At 55.5% G+C, this 22,112-nt stretch overlaps 2 protein-coding genes across 3 annotated transcripts in view; one reads left to right on the top strand and one right to left on the bottom strand.

Annotated features, from left to right (window-relative positions):
• The window catches only part of PTDSS2 (phosphatidylserine synthase 2), a 30,127-nt gene extending 28,091 nt beyond the window's left edge, over positions 1-2,036 (bottom strand). For both annotated transcript variants that reach the window (XM_084208000.1, XM_084208001.1), the window contains exon 1: positions 1,739-2,036. In XM_084208000.1, coding sequence (XP_084064126.1) covers positions 1,739-1,932 — 194 coding nt within the window. In that variant the 5' untranslated portion in view covers positions 1,933-2,036. The remainder of the gene's footprint in view (positions 1-1,738) is intronic.
• A 6,245-nt stretch (positions 2,037-8,281) lies between these two features.
• Positions 8,282-20,503, top strand: ANO9 (anoctamin 9; the record flags this gene model as incomplete). Its single annotated transcript, XM_084208728.1, has 25 exons — positions 8,282-8,317; positions 9,618-9,683; positions 9,870-9,986; positions 10,232-10,368; positions 10,644-10,693; positions 10,939-10,997; positions 11,194-11,276; positions 11,971-12,105; positions 12,205-12,301; positions 12,563-12,623; positions 13,506-13,588; positions 13,843-13,947; positions 14,639-14,803; positions 14,883-14,919; positions 15,409-15,520; positions 15,688-15,745; positions 15,913-16,010; positions 16,145-16,311; positions 16,726-16,878; positions 17,108-17,255; positions 17,675-17,785; positions 17,880-17,973; positions 18,070-18,182; positions 19,512-19,631; positions 20,476-20,503. The coding sequence occupies 25 exons, from the start codon at positions 8,282-8,284 to the stop codon at positions 20,501-20,503; spliced, it is 2,433 nt and encodes an 810-aa protein (XP_084064854.1).
• Between the last annotated feature and the right edge of the window lie 1,609 nt (positions 20,504-22,112).

Genomic DNA, 22,112 nt, shown 5'->3' with positions numbered 1-22,112 from the left:
AAAAGTAACAGGAGGAAAAACCTTGGGACTTTTCCAGATGTTCAAATTTCCGGTTGCCAGCATGAGCTACTAGGGAAAAGAAAAGTGGATAAATAGCGAACTTAAGAAACACTTGTCCACACTGCCCTCCTGGAAGGGACCACCTGACACAGGGAAGCTCCTGAGAGAACAAGGCACACATCCAGATTTCCAAAGGAACAATCCACATGGCCACACTAAACTGCACTACGGTGTTCATTCTGGGGTGACAGCCCTGTCAGCACCACCAAAAGCTGCAACGAGGCCAGATTCTACAGCAAAACCAAGTATTTTACAGCTTCACAAAACAGCTGGCAGGAGCCACCTGAACGAGGGAGTAAGGAAAGGACAGCTTTACCCATTTTCCATTTAAAGGTTGGCACCGGGATCCCGCGATTCGCTCAGCCTACACGTGGTGTGCCCGCCGGGAAAGGTCCTTTTGTCCCCGAGACCACAATGTCCCTGCAGGGCTCCGCAGGGATCCCGCAGCATCCCAGTGTTCCTCCGCAGCTTGCACTGGCAGGAATGTCACCTCCTTCATCGGGATCAACACCCTCGGCTCCTCTGCTGCCCAGATTGGCAGGGTGAGAGCCAAGTGCCCTCCCCTCCCACTCCTCCACGCCAGGCTCCAGCCAAATCCCATCGCCTTTGGCTCAGATTCCAAACGCGCGCCTTCAGTGCCGGCTGGGTTTTCTTTAGGGAAAGGGACGCGTGTTTAACACACGGAAAAACACCTCTGCCTACACACACGGAGCGTGCTGCTGAGAGGATTCATGGAACACCTCCAGCAAGGTTGGGATTTAGGAGCACTTTTCCAGGTACGAACACACCTCTCCCTGCGAGGACTGAATTTAACAATAAGCTGATTTTCTCCGCTGGCCCAACACCAGCAGCCGTGGGTTTCTGCACCCGTTTTACGGACTGAGATACACAAAAATACACAACGCCTGCCCAGCAGGAGTGGGGCACAACAACTTCAACTTTCTGCCAGGATCACTGGGAGGAAAAGAGGAAAAAACCCCTTCCAAGATTACGGGAGAGGAGAGAAGGAGGTGGAGTCCATGTAAACCATGCTGATAACTGGAATCAGGCAGGAATGCTTGCCCGAACACAGTGGGCTCCCAAGGTACTGGAAAACACCTCCAAGGCACCCACCAGGCAGGACAAGCCGTCGGGCTCAGCCCTAAGGATCCTGCTCCTGGAAAAGCAGGGACCAGGACTGGGAAAAGAGGTGTTGCTGCCAAAAGCCAGCCCTGAATTCCCGTTAAATTGCCAGCAAACAATTAGCGGTAGGGCCACACCAGGGAAACACTTGCAGCCGATTCCAGCACCGCTATCAGCAACAGAAGAGGCACATAAACAGCAGATAATAGGGAGCAGATAACTCGGGGACCCTATTCCTTGGGGGCCCCTGCATATCCCATTCCTTAGGGACCCCCACATCCCATTCCCCAGCCCCTCCATACCATATTCCTTAGGGACTCCCCACATCCCATTCCCCAGCCCCTCCACATCCCATTCCTTAGGGACCCTCACATCCCATTCCCCAGCCCCTCCATACCACATTCCTTAGGGACACCCCACATCCCATTCCCCAGGCCCTCCACATCCCATTCCTTAGGGATCCCCCACATCCCATTCCCCAGCCCCTCCACATCCCATTCCTTAGGGCCCCCTTGGCCCACGCAGAGCCCCCCGGCCCATGCCCGGCGCCTCTCACCAGAAGAACGTGTTGGTGCCGTCGTCGTACACCTCGGACTCGGTGCTGCGGCGGGGTCCGACGCCGTCCCGCTCGGCCCCGGGAGCGCCGCCGTTGGGCTGCGCGGGGGGCGGCGGCGGCGGCGGCGGCTGCTGCTCCTCCAGAGCGGCCTTGCCCACGTTCCCGCCGTGCGCCCGCCGCTCGCCGCGCCTCATGGCGGCGGAGGGCACGGGCACCGGCGGGGGCGCACCGGGGGTGGCGGGGGAGGCCCCGGGGGACGCGGGCCGGGGCCGCGGCGGGAGGGGCGGGCGGGGCCGCGCGGCGGGAGGCGTGACGCGGCGTGCGCGCGACCCCGCGCCGGCGCGTGCGCGGGACGGCGGGGCCCGGGGGGGCGGGGCCGGGCGGGGCGTCGTTCCCCCCCCCCCCGTTGCCGTGGCAACCGCGTGGCCTCCCGACCCCCGCGCGACCGGCAGGCGGCGCCCTGAGGCGGAGCCGCCGCCCCTCAGGGCCGGAGCCCGAGCCCTCAGGAGCCGGAGAGCGGTAATTAAACAAAATGCCTCCGTTCCGCGCGCCCTCAACAAAACCCCGGAATAAAAGTGTCCTTTGCCAGGCTGCCGTGCGGCCCTCGAGTAGCCCACGCTGGGTGCCCCATTCCTGATGCCGTAGCTGTCCCGATTCCCACGTCTTTGTGCGATGAAATGTTCAATATCTGTTAAATATGTGCGTTTTGCTGGCGAAATAAAATGTGTTTTGCTTGGCAAAAGTTTTTGTTCCCGCCCGCAGGGTCTGGCCGGGGCTGGGGGGGCTTGCAGGTGCCCCCTGTGCCCTTGGATTTGAAGAATTCTAAAATCCCTCAGCCCTTCCCAAATGACCTTGGTCAGGCTCCTCATCCGGAATGTGCCATGCTGATCCCGGATAGCCTGCAGGGAGCTCCGGCTTTCTGGAAAGATCTTGGCATGGCAGCAAGCTCCAGGAATACTGTGTGGAGGGAAGGCAAAGTCCTGTGGGAGCAGAGAAATGAAACAGGGAAGGAAATTAGAGGAAATATTTACAGGATGGCAAATAATCAAGACAAGCTTTAAAGGTCCCTTCCCACCCAAAGCTCTTCCATGGTTCTGTGAGATATTGAAAGGGAGCAGGGTTAGATGGGACATTGGGAAGAATTCCTTCCCTGTGTGGGGCTGAGGCCCTGGCACAGGTTTCCCAGAGAAACTGTGGCTGCCCCATCCCTGGCAGCGTCCAAGGCCAGGCTGGACAAGGCTTGGAGCAGCCCAGGATAGTGAAGGTGTCAGGGCCCATGGCACTGGACAGGCTTTGATGTCCCTTCCAATCCCAAGCACTCCAGGATTGTGGGATTCTGTGGAATTACGGAGCTGGCCACGGGAGGGCAGGAGCGGGCTGGGCGACGAGCGGGCAAGCACAGCTCTGTCTGCGGCACAATGCCCCCTCCAGCCTAAAACACTCTCCTGCACATCCCAGGATGCTTGCTGAGAGCTGGAGGCTTGTTCCAAGAGATCGCAGAATATCCCGAGTTGGAAGGGATCCATAAGGATCAGCCAGTCCAGCTCCTGCCCTGCACAGACACCAGGACAATCCCATTGTGTGCCTGAGGCATTGCCAAACGCTCCTGGAGCTCCGGCAGCCTTGGGGCCGTGACCATTCCCTGGGGAGCCTGCTCAGTGCCTGACCACCCTCTGGGGGAAAGAACCTTCTCCTAATATCCAGCTCAAGCCTTCCCTGCTTGGAATGAGCACCCAGTACTTTAATTGCAAGCAGGGTTTCACCCCAAACCACATCCTCTGCTCTAACACTGACTGTAGCTCCAGGGATACCCATGGATCCAAACAGACCAGGAGGATTTGGGTGAAAACACGCCCAGCTTTGAGAGAACACAGACATCTGCAGCCATTTGAGCACCATCCTGAATCAGTGCCTCTGCACCCTCAGAAGAGGAGCTCCCTGTCCAAAAACACAGCTGCCAGGCAGGGGTGGACAGGCAGCCTCCATCCAGCTGCACTGGTTTCACACACAAAACCTTTCAGCAGTCTCCTCAGGTGGGAATTACCATCTCCACATCCAGGACTAACAGCTCAGGGAGTGCTCCTGGAGCTTCCCCACCAGTGCTCAGTGCAGGTCAAATCGCTGCCCAAAGCAGCTGCAGTCCAGTGGGTTCAGGTGTGTGACCAACCCAGCAGCCACAGAGCTGATCCCATCCTAAATAATTTCCTTTGCTCCCACAGGGTTCATGTGGCTCCATCCCCACTTTCAGCTTTTCCTGCTGCCGTACTCAGCCCCCGTCACCCAACAGCAGCAAATGCAGGAGGGGAGGGAAGCGCTGGAAGTGGGACAGCATCAACTTGCTCACCTGCCTTGTTGCAAATGCAGCTAAATCCTGCCCAGGCAAAACCAAATTCCTCCTAAAGAGGAGCAGCAGCAGCATGGTCTCCTCTGAGCGCCATCAAAGATCCTGCAGGTGCTGGATATACCTCAGCCAAAGCCAACCTGCAGGCACAGACTCACCTTCCCCACTGGCTGTGACATCCATGGGCTTTGGGAACTGCTGCTGGATGCATCACCTCCTGGGCTGTCCGGAGAGCTGAGCCCTATTCAGGAAGGAGAAGCAGGAGCATGGGAGGGGTGCCACAGCTGTTCCTCCCACAGATAACCCCTTTTCCCTGGAGCACGGCTGCGCTCCCATTGCAAAGGCCTTTGCCCTGCTGGAAAGCACCACCTGACAGGGCTTCACTCTCTCTGGGTAAACACGCACAATCTCCCAGAGATACAGCCTGTTCTCCGCTCCCAGCTCATGGATCACCCCTGGAAGGCTAAAGGTCTGCCCACACCTTGGTTTCACACACAGCAGGATACTGGGAAGATAACTCTTTTTTCCCCCCAATAATCCCCAGATCTGGTTTGGCACCTGTTCACTTGGCAAAGCCACAGGATGATGGTGGCTTAACTGGGAGCGCCACTCTGGAAATGCTGGCTGCCTTTCCTAGCAGAATACAGCTGGATTACCACCCACAGGACTTGGTTTATTTTACAGCAGCCCACAGGAATGCTGTTTGGAATCCTGAGCAGTTATTGACCCTCCTGTTATTTCCCGGAAATGCTCTTCTTATTTGTAAATGAAAGTGACAAACCCCCCAAGAAAAGAGGTGTAAGCCAAGATCTGGCTTACACACAACATTTTCACTCACTTTTTACAGTAAGAGTTATTCCCTGTTGCAAGCCATAGGTCCAAATGGGAGCTGATTCTTTCCCTCTGCTCTGCTTAGGTGAGACCCTACCTGAACTTCTGCATCCAGCTCCAGGGTCCCCAGCACAGGAAGGACATGGACCTGTTGGGGAGAGTCCAGAGGAGGGACACTAAGTTGATCAGAGGGATGGAGCAGCTCCGCCATGAGGAAAGGCTGAGAGGATTGGGATTGCTCAGCCTGGAGAAGAGAAGGCTTCAGGGTAACCCAATTGCCCCTTCCACTCCCTGAAGGGAGCCTGCAAGGAAGCTGGAGAGGTGTTTTGGACAGGGGCTTGGAGTGACAGGATAAGGGGAATGGCTTCCCACTGCCAGAAGGCAGGGTTAGATGGGATATTGGGAAGAAATTCTTCCCTGTGAGGGTGGTGAGGCCCTGGCATAGGTTGCCCAGAGAAGCCGTGGAAGTGTTCAAGGTCAGGCTGACAGCACCATTACACATGGGAAGAAAACAGCACCCGGCTCCCACAGCTGTTTTACCAACCAGTGAGGCATCAAGAGGAGATTTCTAGAGCTTTCCAGAGCTTCTGATAATATCTCCTTTTGGCCAGTTTATTGCACCTCTTGGGGATGTCACAGGGTGCCACACACAGCCCTGGCACCCCGAGGGGCAGAGGGGAAAGCAGCGCCCAGGAGCTGGCAGGAGGAGCTCGGCACTGTTACCTGCGCAGGGCGGTTCTGGGCTTGCCACTCCTCTGGGCGAGGGTGAAGGGCAGCTCCCTCACCTCCTCCTGATATCTGCCCACTGCTAGGCAGAGGCAGCTCCTTCCCAAGGCAGGCACGAGTGCCACACGGAAGTCACAGCACCACTCGGTTCACATGAGACCTCTGAGACCTCGGGCGAAGGAGCTGCGGAAGGAAACCAGAGCGTGAGAGAGCCCAGGAGCCTCCAGCCCATCCTGCACGCCAGCCCTTTCCTCAGGGATCTGCCCCGAGGGGACAGAGGGGCACCGAGGAAGGCTCTCCGCTTCACCATGCAGGTAGGAACAGAAACTACCCCGATATTCCCAGGATGTTGCTTTTCAGCACCTCTGAGCACCTGTGGCTTGGAAACACAGGATACACTAACTTCCAATCTCCACCACTCACCTGCTTGCAGCCTTTAAGGTACAAAATTCCTACCACAAGTGTGTGACAGGGAAAGCAGGATGTGCTGCCGGTCCCATGCACCATCCCAAGGTGCAGTGGGGTCACACTGGCCCCACATGTTGATCCCAGAGTTCAGAGGTGCCAGAGTACGGATCAGAGAAGGATGGTATGGATGGAGCTTAGCTTGTTAACCCAGGAATGAGCACTGCAGAGGTGACAGCCCTGGGTGTTCCAGGAGCACCTGGAATACAGCAAGGGCAGAGGGGGAGCTGTGATCTTTTTCTTCTCTAATTTGGAAGAAAAGATGTGGGTTTTTTTCCTGGGAAAAGCCAGGCAAACTGTCCAAATTCAGGACAGGTAGTAAAGGTACAGCCCTCTCTGTGCAAGCAAAGACTGTCCTACTTCTCGGCAAGGCATTGGCTAAGGTGGAAGTGCTCCAAGGGAAGCTGAGTAAGAAACATCCTGGAGATAAAACCAATTTGATCATCTCAGTGTGGGTGAGGGAACCACCCAACCCCACACCAATCCATGACAGGAAAGGATAACAAGGTTGCCAGATCCCTATCCAGGTCCTTGTCCTGAGTTACTCTCAAGGGTGACTGTGCGCACAGCCCAAGGGTGCCTGTGGCCATTCCCAGAAGGAACTCTCAGGGCTGTGGGTTACCTGGCCAGGGACAAGGACCAGTGGTACACCTTGGAGATACGGAAACCCTTTTCAATATGGAAATTCCTGCTTCCCATTGTGGCAGTCACTTTTACACCTTTGCACAGCAGCACCTCCACATCCTGTTCCACAGGGCAGGAAGGAGTGAAACTGAAACTGTCCTTCCTGAGAGCAGGGATAGAGCCCAGGGTTCGTACAACCACCGCAGAGCCTAGACGGCCTTACCTGCACCTGATCCCACTGCCCTGCCAGGCCAGAGCACAGCAGCCACTGTCAGACAGTATCCCTAATTCCCAGAAAAAACAATTACTTGTGAGAGTAGCAGTGATCCAAAGTCCCTGCCCTCTGAGGCTATCCCTGCCCACACATCCCTGCCTTCCCATCAGGAAATGCAAGCAGCAGGACAGGGGGGATAGCTTCAAACTGCCAGAAGGCAGGGTTAGATGGGATATTGGGAAGAAATCCTTTCCTGGGAGGGTGGTGGGGCCTTGGAATGGATTTCCCAGAGATGCTGTGGCTGTCCCATCCCCAGAAGTGTCCAAGGCCAGGCTGGAAAGGCTTGGAGCAACCTGGGCCAGTGGAAGGTGTCCACGCCCATGGCAGAAAGTGGAACTGGACAGGCTTTAAGGTCCCTCTCACCCAAGCCACTCTGGGATCCTGGGATTCTATACACACCCCAAAAGCAAACTGGGCACCTGCGTGGCAGCCTGAGCCCCAGCAGCCACTGGGATGAATCCAACATCCTGTTTTGTGATCCCACCTTGGTAACCTCCCAGCTTCTTCTCAAGGAAGTGGATGTGCTGGCTGGGATGCTTGGATGCCCAAGCAGGACCATCCCTACAGGTGCTGGAGTTGGGAGCCACCTGGGAACAGAGGGTGTGATGCCAGCAGGTCCCTTCACCTCATCTTAAGCTTTATTGGGGACAGCAGCAGCAGAAGTGTGCCAAGGCGGCTTTAGGAACACCCCAAAATGTTCCCATACCCAAAGGATGGCTTCCCCTCCACATCCATCTGTAAGATCACAGGTGGCACTGGCAGGGAATTGCTGCAGGATGAGGCTGGTGCACATGGGGGCTGAGAGAAACCAGCCAGGCAGGAGTGAGCCAACACAACAGCAGAGTGTGCCAGGCCAGATCCATGCCAGCATGAGAGCACTGGCAGTGGGAAGATCCCTGAGAGGCTCCCCACCCTCTCCTGTGCCCAGAGAGGGGCTCAGACTGGGATACAGGGAACTGCCGTACCCAATCCTGCCCCCCAAACCTGGCTAGAGCAGATGACAGCACCAGAACCCTCCCCTGCTACTTTTTATCCAAGAGAAGTTCTGGCTCTCGTTACAACAGCACTTCCGGGGAAGAGCATCCCTCTTCTCAAGCCTTCCCACTTCTCATTCTTGTCAGTCAGCCTCCTCATGGCTCTTGTGCTCTGGCTGATCCATGTCAGCAAGCATCTGGCAGAATATCTCAGCCCTTTCCCCATCCCGGCCTCTCTGCTCCCATGGCCTCATTCTCCAGTGAAAGCTCGGGATGCAGATCTTACATCAGGGCACAGTTGCACCACCATGGCTCTGCTGCCAAGATTACGGCTGGAGGAACTCGTCTGGCTGGCTGCTCTTTTAGGTCACAGTGTCTCTGGTGACACCAAGTGACAGTATTCCCACCCCTGGGAATTCCCATTCCCCTTCCCGCTGCTGTGCTGCATCACCCTCCCTCGGGAACAGCGGTGTAACTGTTTGTGGGGACACACCACAAATCACACCAAAGGGTGAAAAATACCCCCACAGGGGCAGCTGGGGGCTTCAGCTGAAGGAGAGCAGGGTTAGATGGGATACTGGGAAGGAATCCTTCCCAGTGGGGGTGCTGAGGCCCTGGCACAGGGTGCCCAGGGAAGATGTGGCTGCCCCATTCCTGAAGAGTCCAAGACCAGATTGGACCAACCTGGTCTAGTGGAAGGTGTCCCTGGGGGGACTGGAGGGGCGTGAAGGTCCATTCCAACACAAACCATTCCATGATGTTTGCTTTGTGCTCCCCCACATCTGCACCTTGGGTGTCTGAGTGCAATTACCTGCAAGCAGGAAGGTGGGAGCTGCACAGCTGTTCTCTCCAGAGCCACTGACACACAGGAGGGCAGCAGGCAAAAGCCAGAGTTCAGTGTTTGGACAACACTCCTAGGCACATGGATGCTTGGGGTGGTCCTGTGCAGGGCCAGGAGCTGGATTCAAGTATCCTTGTGAGTCCTTTCCAACTTGGGATATTCTATGATTTTATAATCAACAGCTCATCCTCCTCCTCTCTCTGTTCCTTGGCTTCAGCCTGAGGCATCCAACATGTTTTCCAAGGAATTTTTTCACCTGCTTTCCTGCAGAGTTGTTCCAGTCTCCAAGTGGCCGTGCTCCCCTCTCCCCTTACTGGAATTTAAAACTACCTTCCCCACCCTCCCCAAAAAACCCAAAAACTTTGTCACCTATCTGTCAGGAACAACTGACAAATGGAAACGGCTGATTAAAGCCTGTAAAATCCACTGTAGCATGAAAAGAGAGGGTGAAAGGTAAACATTTCCCAGTAGAAATATCAGGGCATCAGGTGAAAGAGCTGAGAGAGGTTTTTTCTCCTGGTCCAGATCCCTCACAGCCTCAGGGCACAGTTAGGCATGCTGAGTTCTAGGGGAGGCTGCACACCCTCCCAGGGCAGCAGTCCCTGCAGCATTCCTAAACACAAATCCCTGGCTGGCTTGGCAAGACCCCACACTGGTGATCAGGAGCATGTGGGAGAAGGCTTCACACAAGCTGGTCTTACCTTCCTCCCTGGGCATCTCTTGGAGGCTGCTGGAAGAGGAAAACACGGGATCTCCCAGGGAGCCTGCTGAAGCCTTCCCTTCACTGGTTTTCTTTTCACCAGGATGAAATTCTGCTGACTCCCTACAGGGAATCTGCTGCTGAGGACACGGACTCCTTTGCCTCCCCGGTAAGCTCTGCTCCTTCTGCATCTGCAGCCCAGCTCAGAGAGGGGACAAATCCCCATTTGCCTTGCTCATTCCCAGCTTCCCTCTACACAGCCACAATGAGGGTCCAAACCTCTGAGAGGCTGGAGCTGGGAAGGAGAGCTCTCAGGTTTCCATCCCTAATAATTCCCTGCTGGTTTTGTGGGCAGAGTGAAGATAAGTGGGATTTTGTCCTGGTGAGTGACATCCATGAAATGGGCAGTGAGAAGGAGATCAAGAGGAAGAAGTTCCTGGATGAGCTAGAAAAGAAGGGCTTCACCATCAAGGTGAGGGGCTGTGGGAGGAAAAGGCAGCAGATACTTGGCTTGACTTGGGCTTCTGCATCCCAGGAAATGGGAGAGGCATGAACCATTGAGCTGTTCACCACATCAGAGCTGGAAAATGACCCACTTTCTCAACCAGCAGAGAAAGACCCCAGCCCCAGGACTCACACAGTCCCCACCCCTTCCAGCTCTGGCTCTTCCCTGCCTCTCTGGCTCTGTTTTAACAGCTCTTCTCTTCCCCTCACCAGAAAATAGAGGACACAAAGCTCTTTTATGGAGTCCGTGCCCCGCAGCACATCTTCTGGAAATACCAGTGTCTCATGATGAACCCCAACAGCAGACAGCAAAACTCCAGTGCCTACCAGGACGTCCCAGTGACCACCAGGTGGGTGCTGAGCTGATTTCCAGCCTCCTGCATTCACTGTTCTGCACACCAGCATCCATTTTCCAAAAGGCTGTCCCAGCCTTTTCATTTTGCACAGAACCTTCCTTCACCTCCCACATGCAAAGCTGATGGCTTGTCGCTGCCCACATATCTCCTTCCCTTGCTTCCCTGGATTTTAGTGCACACCTTCTCCCTTCTCTGCCCTGTCTTCCTGAGCCACACAACACAAGTCTGTATCCCAGAGCAGCCTTTAAGCAGAGTTTCTCCTTGTTCAGGATACGGGTCGTGCACTTCATCCTGCAGAACACTGTGACATCTGACTTAGGTAAGGGAATGGGGATCACAGGGGTGATCCTGGATCTGCAGGAAGAATCCTGCCCAAGAATCCTGGGCACTGGCGTCCCAGCTGCCTTGGCATCCTGGGAAGAACAGAAATGGGGGGAGCTCAGACAAGTAAATTTCTTGCTGCAACCACAGGCTGGGAGATTTGGACTGCAGGAACCAGCAGTTCCTCTGCTCTGTCTCCCCAAAATCCTAAGCCTAACCCTGTCCCTTCTGCTCTGCTCTCAGAGAAGCTGCATGACCTGATAAAGAAGAAGGTGTTTGAGGCAGCCTTTCCCCTGCACAAGGTGAGGCTGAGCACACAGTGCCTGGGAGGAAAATCCAGGAGAGATGGGGTGGGGGGCACCTGGGGGTGACCGGGGCTACACCAAGAGCTCGCTGGGTGAAGGGCACAGCAAAGGTCCTGGCAGCTGCCCTGCAGCTGGGCAGGGCATTAAGGGTGCCCTGATGTTCCTGCATCCAAGCAATTTCTCTGCTCTCCAGAAAGAAGAGATAAGGGAAATACTAAAGAAGAAGTGGGCTCGCTGGAGAGTTCTATTTAAGGAACAGCCAATTGAGGAGATCAGGTAACACAGGCACAAGAGGCAGATCTTTTGAACCAGGAGGTCCCACCTGAAACCCAGAGAGCTCAATGCCCTTTGCCAGGCTTCTGCATTGTCTTAAAAATCATTATTTTGAACCTGGCTCTTCTCACAATCACTGGGCTGCCTCTGCAGCTTCCAAAGCTCTTAGCCTGAGGTTATCCCTGTGGCTCCAAGCTCCATCTGCTAATCCTGCAGCATGAAACAACCCCCTCGTCTGCGAGGACTGTAATGAACCTGTTTGATTTCCAGCCACATTCAGAAGGCAGAAGAGGTGGGAATGGAGCATCAGTGCTGCATAGCCAGCCTGAGGCTGAACTCGGGGCACTAAAGGCAACATGGGGCTCCTACAACCACATGAAATTCCAGGAAAGAGCATGGCTCTTGTTTCTGAAAACTAACTCCCTGGGCAGGGGGGCAAAAAGAATGTGTTACTTTATAAACCTGCCAGGGGGCTCAGGTAGAGAGGGGAGATCTTATAACAGATGTGCACCTCTGATGGCTGGCATGGGATACAGGGCTCACCAGTCCCTCAGTCAGTAGGTCATTTCTTATCCGTGACTCCAACCTGCTCCCCACACCATAAAAACTGAGATACTGCCACCACGGGCATTTTCTAGTGACTCCCAAAATCTGATCTCCTTTCTGGCTGCAACTCCCACCTCACCTTTCCTCCTAGGTGCTATTTTGGAGAGAAGGTGGCCTTGTACTTTGCCTGGCTGGGCTGGTACACCTACCTGCTGATTTTTGCTGCTGTGGCTGGGCTGGCAACCGTGGCAGCTGGGGCTACTGTTTTCAGTTCCAGCCAGGTGAGGTAAGGCCCTCGGGAATGCCAAATGCACACCCCATCCAGCTCTGCAGGTGGCTCTGAGGCACCCTTGTCCCCCTTGGCTTCTCTTCTCCTTTCTTCCAGCAAGGAGATCTGTGATGCCAACACCACCATCATGTGCCCGCTCTGCGATCAGAACTGCTCGTTCTGGCTCCTCTCTGACACCTGCACCTATGCCAAGGTAGGGAACCCCCTTTCCAGGGCAGGGTAAAGGATGGGGAAACACTCCCAGCTCATGCTGCTCCCGCACCACTAAAAAGAAGCCCCACCTCAGGTCTCCATCCTCACCATGGAATATTTTACCAGTAACAAGCCCCAGTGTCCATCACCTTCCTGCATTTTGCCTTTACCTGTCTCAGGGGAGATGAGCATCCCAAGACCCTGAGGTACCACAGCCCCTGCACCTCAGTGCCCCATCACACTCTTCCTTCATCTCTTCCAGGTCACTCACATGATTGATAATGAGGCCACGGTGGTGTTTGCCATGTTCATGGCCATCTGGGGTAGGTGTCCATGCCTGGGTGCCCAGCACATGTGGCTGGGAGAGGGAGCAGAAGGTGGAAAAAGGAACACCAGCGTAGCTTCATCCTTTGGGATGGGTTTACATCTCCTCCGCTTCCAGAGCCTTCAGCTCCCATTCCAGACACAGCAAGAGACAAAACCACCCTGGTGATATCCTCCAGCTCCCCAAATATTCCTTAGCTGAAGCTTGTCCTACCTGAAGCTTCTGCTCAGCATAGCCTCCCCAAAGGCACTCAGCAATTTTCCAGCAGCTGCCCATAAACGGCCACAACCACAGGAAGGAGGGGCCTCCAAACTCCTCCTCCACCTTCCCAAATCACTGCAGGGCCTCGTATTTTCTGTGGGGTGATGGGATCCCATCACTGCCGTAGTTACACACCCATCTGGCTTTTCCACAGCCTGTTCCCTGACCAGCCACCTCGGGAGCAGGCTGGGTGTCCCACCTGCGAAGCCATGGCACAGTCCTGAGTGTGTCTGTGGGCCGGGTCATACAGGGACACAATCAGGAGCATCCATCCAATTAACTTAAGGGGTGGTTGGAATTGGAGTTGGAGAGGTGTAGCCTTGCCAGGGTGCAGTGCAGGACACCCATTCCACCTGAAAAGTGACTTGTCCCAAATTCCCTATGGACACACTAGGCCAGGCCAGTGAAAGCTCACCTGAGCCATCCCTGTTCCTTCACTGCTGCCTGTCCAGGGCCCTTCCAGGTCACCAAAGTGCAGAGGGAACGGCCTGTCCATGGGCCAAGGGCAGTCCAGGATGGTTTGCCATCAGGTTGGATGTGATGTGACTCTCTGGGAGACAGAGGGGTGGCATTTAGAGCCATTCCTAAGGGTCACTGCACTTTCTCCTTCCCAATCCAGCCACTGTATTCCTGGAGCTGTGGAAGAGGGAGAGAGCCAATGTGGTCACCAGCTGGGACCTGTACGGGTGGGATGAGGAAGAGGTGAGGACATCATCTTTCCCGCTCAGTGCTTCTCCTTTCAGGACAGGAGTCACCTGTATCTATAAAAGACACATCACAGGGGTGCCTTGCCCAGACTGAACTCAATCAGGCTTGGCCATGCTCTTGTGTGTTGGGTGCTCACCCCTGTCCTTCTCCAACACTGCTCATCCCATATGTCCACTGACAAAAGGGGCACAAAGCACAGCAGGGTCCTTTCTTTCCCATTTTTGACTTTAATATATATATTTTTGAAGGAGGAGCTGGCTCTGCAGCTGATCAATAACTCACAGCACGAACCCCGGCTGTACCAGCACTCCTACTTGCGCAGCACCATCGTCCTCACCTTGGCCCTGCTGATGGTACGTGCCAGCTGACAACGAGAACATTTGGTTTAAGGGCACATGGACAAAGGAGCAAAGGCACAGGTTTTTTGGACATTTCCATGCCCATCACAAGGATCCTGGGGCTTCCTTATGCCCACACCTCACTGTGCTGACGGCAGGGGCCACCCACCCTTTGGGGACAGGGGCTGAAGGCTCTGCTCTTGCAGTGAGGATCAAGGCAGCGACATGGAGAGCAGGAAGAGGCAAATTCCAATGCACTTGTCCCTGCTGTGGGTCATTGCAGACTGGTTCAGGTGCAGACATAGAATCCTGGAATCACAGAATGTTAAGGGTTGGAAAGGACCTTATCTAGTCCCAAGCCCCATGCCATGGGCAGGGACACCCCCACTACTCCAGGTTGTCCCATCTGGCCTTGAACACTGCCAGCATTGGGGCATTCACAACATCCCTGGGGAGCCTGTTCCAGTATCTCCCCACCCTCACAGGGAAGAATTTCTCCCTAACATCCAGCCTAAATTTCCCCTCCTTCAGTTTGTACCCGTTACTCCCTGTCCCATCACTACACCCACCTCACAAATTTGTCAGCCTCCACCGAAGGGCGCTGGTTTGCCTTTGAGGCCACCTCCAGGGCCCTCCTGAGGGCACCATGGGGGCCGATGGAGCACTGCCCTCGGTGGCTCCTGAGCCCTCCTGTCCCTCCCCACAGATCATGGTGCTGATTGGCATTGCCCACGCACTCGTCATCTACCGGGCGGTGGCCTTGGCTGTGTTCATGCAGAGCGACATGAACCTGCTGAGCAAGTACGCCGACATCATCGTCGTGCTAACGGGGGCCGTGCTGCACTACCTCACCATCGTCATCATGACCAAGGTGGGGAGACACACCGCATGCCTGGCAGGATTTCCCCATGGCCAGCCCCCCCTGCTCATCATATCCCTCTGTCCTGCAGGTCAACTGGCACGTGGCCCTCTTCCTCTGCGACCTGGGTAAGGGAAATAAATGGGGTGTGTCCCACCTGCAGCACCCTTTTCTCCCTGAGCACAGCCAGCCTCCCATCCCCTTCCTTCCCTGCACCAGCGCAAGGCAGTTCCCAGGCAGCTCCAGACAGAGGGGGCCAGCAGCCCCCCAGCACACACTCACCTGTGCCCACATGCTGTCCCACAGCCAGCTTTGCAGGGACAGTTGCCCTACAGGGCTGAGACCTGGCATGAGCAGGAAGCCACCCCAGCACCAGGAGAGGTCACAACATGGATTTCCTCTCAGCTCTAAGGCCCTTTCTCCCTCAGCTTATGGTTCTGAGGGACCTCCCTGCTTGGCTGGACTTACCTCCATCAGAGGGCTCAGGTGGAGAGCAGGGAAGGCTTCACAAGAGGCAGACACCCTTTGGACCTTCAGAGCTGTGGTGGCACCCGTGGGGGAGCAGGGCAAGGTCCCACTGCTCTGACCAAGCCCCTGGGCATTGCTCCCTTTCCTAGAGAAACCACGGACCTCCTCCCAGCGGGAGAACAACTTCACTGTGAAGATCTTCCTCTTTCAGTTCTTCACAAACTTCTCCTCGCTCATCTACATCGCCTTCTTCCTGGGACGGTGAGTGGGGAACACAGGGCAGCCAGGGTTTGGGATGGATGTTCCTGACTCTCCCCAGGGTGTTTGGACAGCCCAGCCCCTCTACCCTCCCCACCAGGCACAGGGACCCCATCTGGGACTCAGGAGGGCCATGACCCCATGGGTATCACTGTTGCTTCCTTGCTCAGGATCAATGGCCACCCAGGGCACTACGTGCGCATCGCTGGCCACTGGAGGCTGGAGGAGGTGAGGCACCCACTCTGACCCCACAAACAACTTCTCCTCTTCCTTTCCCTACTGCCCAGGGAGCCCCTGGGAAGCTCAGCTTTCTCCCATTGCACCTGCCAAAGGGTCCCTCGGGACCCACCCACCCTGCTTGCAGGGCACTACCCCTGTCTTGTCGTCCCCTCCAGTGCCACCCTAGCGGCTGCATCACCGACCTCTTCATCCAGATGGCTGTCATCATGGTGCTCAAGCAGACCATCAGCAACATCATGGAGTATCTCATCCCGTAAGCTTCCCACATTGACAGGGAGAGAAACCCTGCTCTTCTTCCTTTTCCTCTTCCTCCAGGGAGGTGCTGGAAGCAGCCCAGCCCTGCTGTCCTCTGCAGGCAGCCACACAAATCCCTCTCTCACCCTGCAGCTTGATATCCCACCAGCTACGGAAGAAGAAAAAGCACCCCAAGAAGAGAAGACTGATGTTAGGAGAGGAGGAGGAGGCAGAGGACCCCTGCAAAAGGCAGTGGCTGAATAACTATGAACTCAACGAGGTCAATGTCTTCAGCTTGTTCAACGAGTACCTGGAGATGGGTACGTGGGGCAGATCCTTGGCTGGGGAGCGATGGATGCTAGGGAGACCACCCACAAACAAGGAGCCACAGCTCCACACCCAGCCCTGGTCTGAGAGCCCTGGGACACCAACATCATTCCCAAAACAGAGAGCAAACAACTGCACTAGCCTTTGAGCCTGCCTCAGACCTCCTCTCCTTCCAGAGGCACGGCTGTAACCCCAGGGTGTGCCTGTGCCTGGCTGGCTCAACTATCCCCACAGAATCCACTCTCTGACAGCCCTGTGAGAACTGGGCATCCCTGAGATGGGGCTGTCTCCCCTTCCACCCCTGCAAACCCCTCTGACCCAAGCCACAAAGCAGGACAAACCCAAGCAGAGGGGGACGTCCCCTCTGCGGTGGCTTCACACCAGCACCTGCGTTTGCCCCTCCACAGTGATCCAGTACAGCTTCACCACCATCTTTGCGGCAGCCTTTCCCCTGGCCCCGCTGCTGGCCCTCATCAACAACGTCATCGAGATCCACATGGATGCCATCAAGATGATGCGGCTGCGCCGGCGCATGGTGCCCAGGAAGGCCAAGGACATCGGTGAGAGGGCTCCTGCCAGCACCAGCCTGAGCCCCTGAGCCCCCATGGCTTTGGGACAGCACAGGGACAGCCGCGAGTTGGAGAAGGACAAGCTGCTTCAGCCTCTGCCAGAGGCTGAAGTGCAGCTTGGAGGGTTCTTCCTTGACCTGGCCATGCTAAAGCTGTCCCTGAGCTGGAATGGTGGCAGTGAGCTGGCAGAGGGACCTCACCGGCTGTTCCTCTCCCACAGGGATCTGGCTGCAGGTCCTAGAGGCCATTGGCACCCTGGCTGTCATCGGGAATGGGCTGGTGATCGCCATCACCTCCGACTTCATCCCCGTGCAGGTCTACAAGTACATGTACAGCCCCTGCATGAGGGGGAACCACACCAGTATGGAGTGAGTTCAGTTCTGAGACAGTTCCTGCCCACAGCCTCCCCACGGCCCTGTCCCCACAGCCATGTCCCCTCCTGCCTCAGGGCCACCACTGCAGGAGCACGAGACAGCTGAGCTGTCCCCCAAAGCAAGGTTGGGGGGGAAGGGGAGCAGGGGAACATTCCCACATGGCATCATCACATCATCCCTGTGGTGGGTAAACTGACCGAAAGGGCAGTGTGTAACACTGGAGAGCTACAGGATTCCCAGGATGCAGATACATGATCTCTCCTGCCCTCCCCCTGTTTCTCTAAGCCTAGTCTGACTGACCCAGTTCACTCAAACTGGGCAGAAGCCTCTGAGCCCTCCATTTCCGCCCAGGTGGGTTCTGCTTCCCCAGAACAGGAGGTACAATCCGTGCTCAACCCGGTCCTTCCCCACAGCTGCTCCACCGGCTACATCAACAACAGCCTCTCCGTATTCCACATCCAGGACTTCGAGCCCCACACCAAGGTGCTGCCAGAATTTAAAGGGGAGCAGATCAAGGAGTGCAGGTAAGAGCAGCCCCCTGCCACCCCCTGTCCCTCACCACGACATCCAGGCCAGAATGGAGTGGCCTGGGCTGGCATCGACGGAGCTGTGCTGCAGGTACCGGGATTACCGGAGTGCTGACGACTACACCTACACCGTCCAGTTCTGGCACATCTTCGCAGCCCGGCTTGCCTTCCTCATCCTCTTCGAGGTGAGCACTCAGGGAGGCAGGAGAGGGCTGGGAAAGGGGGTGGATCTGTGCCTCGTGCCCAGGCTGGGAGCCCCTGACTGCCTTTGCTTCCCACAGCACGTGGCTCTGTGCGTGAAGCTGATCGCAGCCTGGTACATCCCCGACGTCCCCCAGAAGGTCAAGAATAAAATTCTGACGGAAAAACACATCCATCTCCGTAATGAACTGAGGTAGGTGATGCCCTCAAGGTGCTAGGAGTTGCCAGGTTTCAGGATCTGCCTGCTCTGGAGCCCCTCTTCCTTCAGAAAAAGAAAAGCCCCAAGTTAAAACAAGAAGTAATTTTGCCCAGAGAAGGACGGAAACAGAACCATTGTAGCTGCCCCAGTGCTGCTGTCCCATACTGACTAAGCCCAGCTCTTGGAAGGGCTCAGCCTGATCCCTCTCCATGGCCACCCCGTCCAGCTGCCACCCAAAATCCCAATGGGTGCAGATAGCGGGGTTCAGGAAACACCTGCGTCTTGGTTTGGAAAAACAGGTGTTTGCTAGGGATGGCAGGAGCCTTCCTTGAAATGGAAAATGTAAACCACTTCCCTCCAAATTATTATAATTTTGAAATTAAGGTGCTCTCAGGCAAAGATATGGGAATAGGAATAACAGTTCTTTACTAGGAAAACTAAAAATACAAATGTCATAGTACAAAAAAAGAAAACAAACCACTGACAGAGTCAGAATACGACCTGACACCCTGTGGGTCAGGGTGGTGGTAGCAGTCCCATTAAATGGTGGCTACAGCCCTCCTGCAGTGACAGGTGTGATTCTGTTGGAGCAGGGATCCTGTAGAAGGGGGGAGTTTTCCTCTGAAGGTCCAGTGGTGCTGTAGATGGGTCTGGTCTTCCTCTGGGAATGCAGTGGAGAAGAAAGCTGCTTCTCTGGGAATCCAGTGGGAAAAGAGGAGCTGTGGTGTTCTAAATCTCTGATTATATCCAGGTGGGAATGCTTAGCTCCTCCCCCCGGATGGAGCTTCTCATAATGGATGATGTAATTTTATCAGTCATGCAATGAGATTCAATGGCCCATTAACAGAGATATTTCCCGGAGGGAGGATTGGTTGTGGAAGAGGAAAAGAAAAGTGCCCAATTAACAGAAGACAAATACCCCACCTCTAACAGATGGCAAATAGAATACACACCCCCACTAACATCTTTCAAACTAAGACAACCTGTCATGGTTTGACACTGGCCAAACTCCAAGCACCCACGAGAGCCGCTCACTCACCCTCCCCTGCCACAGCTGGACAGAGGAGAGAAAAACTTAGCAAAGGGTTCACAAGTTGAGATAAGGACAGGGAGAAAACACTCCAAGGGCAAAAGAGGCTAAACTTAGAAGTACAAAGTGAATTTACAACTAATAAAATCAGAGGGGGATAATGAGAAGTAAAATAAGCCTTTAAAAACACTTTTGCTTCCCTCAACCCTTCCTTCCTTCCCACCGACAGTGCAGGGGACAGGGCATGGGAGTTTTGGTCAGTTCATCACCCAAGGTTTTTTTCCACTGCTCAGGGAGATGAGATCTTCCCCTGATACACCGTGGGGTCCCTTCCCACAGGAGAGAGTTCTCTGCAACCCTCTCCACCACGGCTCCAATCTCACAAGCAGGAATCCTCCCAAAACTGCTGCAATGTGAGTCCCTCCCATGGGCACACAGTCCTCCCAAAGCTGCTGCGGTGTGGGTCACTCTTCCAGAGGCTCAGTCCTTCAAGGACATGCTGCTCCAGCTTGGAAGCAGGGCCCCCTCTCTCCACCAGGTCTCCCCTGGATCACAGCCTCCTCCAGGCATCCATCTGCTCCAGCCTGGGCATCTCCTCCACGGGCTGCGGGTGGATCTCTGCATCCCCTCTGGAACCCCCACAGGCTGTGGGTGGATCTCTGCATCCTCCTGGGTCCCCATGGGCTGCAGGGGCACAGCTGCTTCACCATGGTCTCACCACAGTCTGCAGAGGAATCTCAGTTCCAGCACCTGGAGCGGCTCTATCCCCTCCTTCTACACTGACCTTGGTGTCTGCATGTTTCCCTCACATGTTCTCGCCTCCTCCTCTTCTCTGGCTTGCAAAAAAAACCTGTTCCCTTTTTTGTTTTGATTTTCTTTTTAAACCTGTTATGAACATCTCCATCTCTAACTGGCCCAGCCTTGGCCAGTGGCATGTCCATCTTCAGAGCCATCAGCAATTGGTTCTGCCAGACAGGGTGGAAGCTTCCAGCAGCTTCTCACAGAAGTCACCTCTGTGCCCCCCCGCCACCAAAAACCAGGCTGTGCAAAACCAACCCAACACCACACTGTCACAGATTTCCATCTCTGCCTTCCTACTGACTGTGGGATTTCCCTCAAACAGGGGTTCCCCACAAACAGCCTGTCATTCTTTCTCCATCTATTTTGGGGAAGAGGCCCTGTTCCTACTGGGAGTGTTTTTCCACACCTCCCAGCTCAGACAGTTCCCTTCCCAACGCCTCTCTCCTCTCTCCCCAGCACGGCAGAATACTCCACCGAGGTATAGCCACCGCCCACCAAGGAGAAGGAGAACACGGACTCGAGCCCCTTTCCCAGCCTGGCAGTGCCAGGGGTGCCGGATGAACCCCAGGACACGGTGCCACATGTCCCATCTGGGACCGAGCTGGACCTGAGCTGGGAAGTGATGACAAGACAGTGGCTTCACAGGAGCAGGCTGCTTTCTGACTTGGGAAGGAAGGATGCTGTGGCAGAGCTGGGATGTGCCTCCCCGGCACGGGGAGTGGCTGGGACAGAGCCTGGGGACAAACCCAGGGGCAGCGCCCTGATGCTGTGCTGCAGGACATCACCTGGTCCTTGTCACTCACTTCCTTAAGCACAGGAAACACCATTTACCTCATTCCAGGCTCCCTCTCCAGCCCTTTTGTTGCACTTTGGCCTCTTTTTCCACTGCCTCCCGTGACCTCCTCACCCTTGCACCACCGGGGCACTTGGGTCCCTCTGTCACCAAACTCCTCCCCGTGTGTCACGACTCCCCCACGGCTGCAGCTCCGCCCGGCTGTCTCCATGGTCACTGGGAAAACGCCGCTGTAATCTCGCCTTTAGTTCGGGCTCAGCCGGGTCCTGAGAGCTGTTCCTGGCTCAGCTGCCAGCAGCCATCGGTAAATAAATACAGCACCCACGTGGACAACTGCCTGGTATTGCTCCTGCCTTCCTCCTCTGGCACCCCAAATCATCCCCCAAAACCTTTCCTTGTCTTAGTGGGGACAATCACAGCGAGTGGCAGCTGCAGTGCCCACTCTGAGGGCTGTGTGGGAGCTGGCTGGTGGGACACCAGGATTTGGCCATGCACATTGGAACAACACAGCCTGGTAAACGTGCCAGGATAATGGAAATAGCTGGGGAAATAGGAAAACCACAGCAAATCCCAAATGATAGGGTTATCCCACCTTTTCCTTTAGAGCCATCACTACTGGCTGGCCCCCCTGCTCCAGACAGAACGAGTTTGTCTGCAGCAGGAATGGGGTGACAGGGGATCCCAGAAGTAGAATTGGGGGGCAGCCCCCTCCTTTCCCAGTGGTAGTGACCCCAACCTGGCTGGACACCACCCTGGCACTGCCCCTGTCCCACGACACTTCCCAAGGTGTCAGTCCTGGGGGCTGTGCCCTGGAGGTGACATACCCCAGTCAGGACTGCAGGGAAAGGCACCACGGTTAACTCAGCCTCAAAACTTCGTTCCCAAGAGCATGGAAAGCCACAAACAACCCCATAGGGAACGGAAAGGAGCTTGCTGAGCCCTCAGGCTTGTCTTGGTTTTGCACCATTGTGACCAAAACTGGATCTGCTCCTCCCTGTAACTTACCTATCACAGGGATAACCTGGATGGACAAGAAAGATCTTATCAGCTCCTGGTTTGCTCCCAAGCCTCCCCACACCCCTGCCATCCCCAGGACCTGGGCTTCTTCCATGCAATCCTTCACCATCCCACAAATCCAACAGATTTACACTGGATTTTCCAGCTGATGCATCACAGTGTCCACGAGAAGTGTGCAGCCCTCAAAAAAGGCTGCTCCAATACCTGCTTCCCCAAACACACACAGCCAGTGACTCTGGAGACCAGGAGCAGGGGATTCTCCCCAGAGATGCCAACAGGGATC

Source organism: Fringilla coelebs, assembly GCF_963513975.1.
Source record: "Fringilla coelebs genome assembly, chromosome: 6".
In the NCBI taxonomy this organism is placed as follows: domain Eukaryota; kingdom Metazoa; phylum Chordata; class Aves; order Passeriformes; family Fringillidae; genus Fringilla; species Fringilla coelebs.
The sequence above is the reverse complement of the archived record's forward strand: the minus strand, read 5'-3'. Positions and strand labels throughout refer to the sequence as shown.